The sequence below is a fragment of the Heptranchias perlo genome, chromosome 40 (genome assembly GCF_035084215.1).
Source record: "Heptranchias perlo isolate sHepPer1 chromosome 40, sHepPer1.hap1, whole genome shotgun sequence".
NCBI lineage: Eukaryota > Metazoa > Chordata > Chondrichthyes > Hexanchiformes > Hexanchidae > Heptranchias > Heptranchias perlo.
This window is the reverse complement of record NC_090364.1, coordinates 8,402,550-8,408,733: the sequence shown is the minus strand read 5'-3', so window position 1 is coordinate 8,408,733 and position 6,184 is coordinate 8,402,550. Positions and strand designations below refer to the sequence as shown.

The window sequence follows — 6,184 nt, the reverse complement described above, 5'->3', positions numbered from 1 at the left end:
ATTTGGTGCTAATCATAAATTTGAGGTTTGTGGTTTTTTTGGGTGCAAGTTAGAAAAAAAAGTCACATTCAAAAAAATGGAGTCCCAGATCTGTCAAAACTGCCACCAGGATTGTGAGACTGCTGTCAACAAACAGATCTGCATGGGGTTTTCTGCCTCTGATCTTTCTGTGGTGAGTCTTTTCTATCTGTGGTTTAAAACTAACTTCTATTATGTTGAAGTAAATGCCCCCTCTCTTTTCTCCCATCCCATAATCTCATTGCTGTTTGTGGGCCCTCACTGTGATAGCGGTGGCCAGTATTAACAGGTGGGCTATACAGAGCAAGAGGGTCCTTCTTGCAAGTTGAGTTTAGTTTCTTTTTACTATTCATTCTATGGATGTGGTTGGCATTTACTGCCCTAGTGCCACAACAGAGTGGTTTTCTAGATCACTTCAGATGGCAGTTAAGAATCAATCATATTAGTGTGGGACTGGAGTCACATATTGGCCCATACCAGTGAGGACAGCAGGTGTCATTAGTGAACCAATTAGGTTTTAAACAAATATTCAACAGCTTCATGATCATCTTTTCCTTGTTGCTGGCTCTTTATTTCCAGACTTGTTTTAAAACTGAATTTAAATTCTCAAACTGCCTGAGACTTGACCTCTTGGTTACTAGTCCAGTAACATAACCACTACACCACTGTCTTTCCTGTTCAATTTAGAAGGTGTCTGACACTACCAACCTTGGACTGAATTGGTACAATCTCCCTGGTGAACTGTAGCCCAACCCTGAAAGATCCTAACTGTAGTACAATTGGAGGTCTTGCATTTTTGTGGCAGGCTATTGCATTGAGAAGTGACTTTTTAAAATTTCCACTTTCATGGTGTCTATAAAGCTGCCAATTCTTTTTTTCCAAATGTTATTAGTGGTCAGAATTGGATTCTAATTACTGTTTCAACTAATTTAGTGTTTAATTGAGATGTGCAAGCTTTAAGACTGCACAAAACATCTGAACACCCAGGAATGTGACTACTTCAGACTGAGATGGGAATCATTTCTTTAACCAGAAAGCTGCAATTTCTTGAAATATTTTTTGGTGGCCAACCTAGAGTTGGATGGTAATTTGTTCCACGTCATCTAACTGGCTAATTGTCACAATTGGGAACAGAAGGCATCAGGACATCTTGCATATAGACTGACCATACAAAACACCTGAGGGAGGTCAGGAAAGAATTTAACTTCATATTGAATATTTGGTTTAATTAGAAGGCTGGAAGAGGTATTGGGTTCTTGCTTTGAGGACTGGAGCTGGGGCTGCTGTGCCTTTGTTCTCCCATAAGGACACACTGGGTTGCCCCAGTGTCCACAATGTTAAAAAAAAAAATCTTTGTGCTTTTTTTTAAAAAAAAGAGGCACTACTAATCACCCAAATTATACAAAGGAAACTTATTAAATGAAATATTTCTTGTATTGACCGAGCACTCCAGCCCCACTGGTCAGGAAGGCCTCAAACATACTGAAGGACACAGTTTGCTCCTTCTCCAGGGCTACCTGAGCGCAGACAAGGCCATGGCAGAGAGCCAGGCAGCCCCCATGCTGTGTCCAACCTGGACCTGTGGTTGACCACCTTGGCCAGGCCCAAGAGCAGACCCACGAGGCAGTCCTCTGACTTGCTGGGGCCGGCGTGTTAATGGGATTTGAATTGCTCTTTTGAGTATTTGTGCTTTGACCGGGACGATGTCTCCCTCGGCAACTTCTCCAGGTTCTTCAAACATCAGTTCCACCAGAAGCGGGAACGTGCCAAGAAGCTGATTCAATTCCAGAATCAGCATGGAGGCTGCATCCTCCTACAGGATATGAAGGTTGGAATTGAGAAACGGCCCTGTACAAAACGGCTGCTTTTATGATGCGGTTTCAACCTTGATATATTCTTCAGACTTGAAGGGAGAGAAAGGAGTTTTTACTTGGCTTCACCTGTCCATTGTCACTACTCGTTGACTCTACATAAAACTGCCTCAATCTTGCTGTGTGGGCTGAGCTGGAGGAGAGATGATACACCCTGAAATACAAGGTGTTTTTGACTTTTGTGCACAGATTAGTCCTGTAACCCTGCACAAAATTAGGAAAAGTTTTAATATGGCTCCCCCCAACTTCTCTTCAGTGAGGGTACAAATGGACACTATGAAAGTAGTTCTGATTGTTTAAACATCAAACAGCATAACTGTGCCTCTTTCCATTTAGAAACCAAAGAGAGATCAGCAGAGTGATGGCCTGCAGGCAATGCAGGTCTCCATAGAGCTGGAGAAGAATGTGAACCAGAGTCTACTGGATCTACACCAACGTGCCTCCATCAGGACTGATCCTCACGTAAGCTTTGTTTCACCGTAATTCTGTTCACTAGTAGATTTATTTTTTGTCCTATTTAATTCTTTAGTTGATCATTTCAATGACCAACCCAGCAGCACATGTCCTTGATCAGGACAATCTAGTGTAGACATAGATCCAAGCTGAACAACCTTACACATTGCTTAGCAATTGGCTAAAATCTAGTGTTCAGTATCTGGATAAAAGATGCTTTGATTGGGATACCTTAACCTGACATAGTGCAATAGGCCACCAAACCATTTTCTGGAAGCAATCACCCTTCTAGAAGCAGAAGTGTGAAGAAAATTGGCTGCAGATTTGTTCATATTATTTTGGGCATCTTGAGGCCCCTTCTTACAACTGTTAAACTGCACACGTAGTTACACTTTTTTTCTTTTTAAATCTAGCTGTGTGACTTTCTGGAGACTCACTACTTGCATAAGCAAGTCCAGGCCATCAAGCAACTTGGGGACCACATCACCAACCTGAAGTATCTGGAAGCTTCTAAGAAGGGCATTGGAGAGTACCTGTTTGACAAGCTCTCTCTCTAAAGAAGAGTAGCTAATGAGATGTCAAGTATTGTGTAATTATTTGACTGTAGACTACTTTGCCTGTACTGTGTGCATTTCTGGGTCCATCTGGACAATTTAGCTTTCTGGTATGAAAAGGAAAACTTGTATCTGGGAATTGATGTACCAGATTCCTGTAAGAACATCTGCTGTCATGAATTACTCAAAATAAAGATCTTTCCTATTTGTTGACCAGATTTATAGACTTGGTTATCATTCAGACCATTTGACATTTGCTTAGTTTGGCTGTTTGGGGCTCAAGGTAGAATCTTGCTTTAGCTAGAAGCTAGTAACTTCAATCAACATGTTACAACAGTGACTAGGCTATGTTGGGTAGTGGGAATTTGCCAATGGCTCTCCATGTCCTTCAGATAGGGGGAGAATGGAGTTGGTCAAGCTTTCTAGACACTGGCCAATGACTTCTACTGTGCCTCTGTTTGACATGTGATGACCCATGTGGTCCAATAGCCATCTGTCTTTCACAGGAATTGCCATGTGGTGAGGTTTGAGTCCTATGGTGGAAATGTAGGCTAGGGCAGAGGGGAAAATATTGAACAAGAATTTCTATTCTACACTAACCTGAAATGCTTTGTGGCATTTTGGCGGTTACAAATTCAGCTGAAGAAAGCAAGTGTTTTCCCACACCCCAGCTGACCTTATACTGAAATGTGTCCTCATTTGGTTGCTGTAGTGCAAGAATGTCTCTTAAAGTAGCTAATGGGTGGGGAAAGCAAGAATCAGAGCACCATCTGTTCCAGTTCTGGAAACAAACCCCATTGTGAATGCCATTTTCATATACCTTTTCATATACTGAACATGTACTCTTATATATTGTTTTGACTGGTTGTTTTATATCAGATGCCTAGGAGTAAATAACAACTTAGAGCCAAAATGAGTGAGATGTGTTCAGCGTGACATGACCTGACCCAAGTTCCATTCCAAGTCACACACCATCCTGACTTGGACTCATCGTCGCTAGGTCAAAATCCTGGAACACCCTACCTAACAGCACTGTGGGAGAACCTTCACCAGGTGGACTGCAGTGGTTCAAGGAAGAGTCCCACCCCCTGCTCAAGGGCAATTAGGGATAGGCAATAAATGCCAGCCTTGACACCCACATCCTGAGAATTTTTAAAAATCCCATTATTGCTATAAGCAACACAGCTGTTTGTGTGATGAATAGGGAAAAAGTGGTAAGTTCAGGGTTCTGTGCAGGGCCTTTCGCTGGAAGTAAAAAAAAAAAGTCAAATCTGGGATGAAATTGCCCACTCTTTAGTTTCTTGCCTCAGGTAAGAATGGTCAACATCACACATGGACTTAGCTCTCCATCTCCTGCCTGTGTGGAGATCACCTCACGAGAGGTAGCTATCCTATAAATAAGTCAATGTGGTCCCCTGGCCTAATTTCAATTACCTAAAGAGGCCAGAGAGGAATTTTCCAGATTTTTTTTTCCCCCTAATTGGCCTGGGTTTTTATTTAGTTTTTCACCTCTCCCAGGACATCAGATGGCCCTGGGTGGGTAGGGAGTGTCTGCATCATGAGGTGTTAGGCATCGCAACTGTATGGAACAGGCTAGATAGACCAGTTGGTCTTTTTCTGGCTGTCATTTTCATATGTACTTATGGGCCAGTCTCACCATTATGGACATTAACCATTTATATCGGGTGCTAAAGGACACATGTCCCCCAACAAGGAGACAATACTTTTACCCACTGCTGCTCTGGACTCTATTCCTTACATCTGCCTTTTTCCTTCAATATGTTACTGGACATATTGAAGGAAATATTCCTCATTTAACTGAGACACCAATAGTGCTTGACATCATTGTAAACAAATCTTAGTTTCTGCAAACAGTGTGTGGATACAGTGTAATGTGGCAGCAATACATGAGAACGTTCCAGCTATTTACACAGATGCAGAAAAGTTACTAATATATTCTTGGTTTTTTTGGCCACATTTTAAACAGCGCACCAACTATGACCTAGTCTTAAAGCTACCCCCCAACACAGGTAGAAGAACTAAATGTAAATAACCCCAATATTTGTCAGTTGACTCTTGTTCCTCAGTCTGCCTGTGCTGATGTAAAATTACTGTTAGTGCATCAACAAAGCCATCTCTGCCACTGCTTGAGGATTGGGCCTTAAATCTGCTCGTTATACTGGGAGTGAACCTGTCTGTATCACACCATAGTTCATTTGGGTTAGAGTCAGAGGAGTTGCCCTGACTTTAGAACAATACACAATTGGCAGAATCTGAGGGGCAGACAGATGGCTGGTTCACTGCACATCACACACAGGGCCCCAGCATAGGGAGAGGCTGCAAACACATCGTTTTTTTGCAGCCAGGTTTTTTTTTCCACAGTCAGGTTTTTTTTTGTGTGTTTTAGGTGTCCCCCCCTCTTTTATAAGAAGGTGTGTTTATGTGCAGAAACCAAAAAAAAACAAAATAAGCGTCATTAAAATTTTATTATTTCTGTCCAGGATGCACTCCAGCCCCTGCGGTGCCCACCGGTCGCGGAAAGCCTCCAGCGTTCCGGCAGACACCGCGTGCTCCATCTCCAGGGCCACCCGGGCACGGAGAATTCCGCGGAAGAGAGGCAGACAGTCTGAGCGACCGCCCCCACGGGCCGCGTCTAACCCGGACCTGTGGATGGCCACCTTGGACAGGCCCAGGAGCAGGCCCACAACGATGTCCACCGACCTGCCCGCCCCCCCCTCCTCGCCGGGCGGCCAAAGATCAGGAGCGTGGGACTGAAGTGCAGCCAGAACTTGAGGAGCAGCCCCCTTAAATAGTCAAACGGGGGCCGCAGCCTCCCACACCCGGTGAACAAATGAAACGCGGACTCGTCCAGGCCGCAGAAATCGCAGGCAGCCTGGGAGTCCGTGAAGTGGCGTAAACGCCTATTGGACGCGACTGCTCCGTGCAACACTCTCCACCCCAGATCCCCGATGTAACACGGGAGGATCCCCGAGTAGAGAGCCCTCCACTGGGGACCCCCGCCTCCGCCGGACGCCAGGATGGTACGCCAGGGCGTGTCCGGGCGAGAGACGAGGGAGAGGAAGTGGAGAGTGTGCAGGAGCAGCCCGTACAGGAAATCCCTCCGCGCGGAGTGAAATGGCACGGAGGGAATTTCCGAGAGACGGCTCAAGTTGTGAGGCGCGGCCCCCCGAGGGACGCTTCGGGGCCTGGCGCGAGGAGGAATTCCGTCCGAACGGGAGTCAGATCGGACGGGATGGCTCCGCACGCTTGAGCAGCCTCCACACCCCG

The 6,184-nt window shown here is 45.1% G+C and overlaps 1 protein-coding gene across 2 annotated transcripts; it reads left to right on the top strand.

Moving 5' to 3' along the window:
• LOC137305361 (ferritin heavy chain-like) lies at window positions 1–3,107 on the top strand. 2 transcript variants are annotated; one of them, XM_067974197.1, is made up of 4 exons: window positions 1–172; window positions 1,700–1,846; window positions 2,226–2,351; window positions 2,756–3,107. In XM_067974197.1, exons 1-4 carry the CDS (start codon window positions 77–79, stop codon window positions 2,897–2,899), a joined length of 513 nt encoding a protein of 170 aa, XP_067830298.1. In that variant the 5' UTR covers window positions 1–76; the 3' UTR covers window positions 2,900–3,107. The 2 variants fall into 2 exon arrangements, with proteins under 2 accessions (XP_067830298.1, XP_067830299.1); XM_067974198.1 differs by lacking the exon at window positions 1,700–1,846.
• The last annotated feature ends 3,077 nt before the right edge of the window (window positions 3,108–6,184 follow it).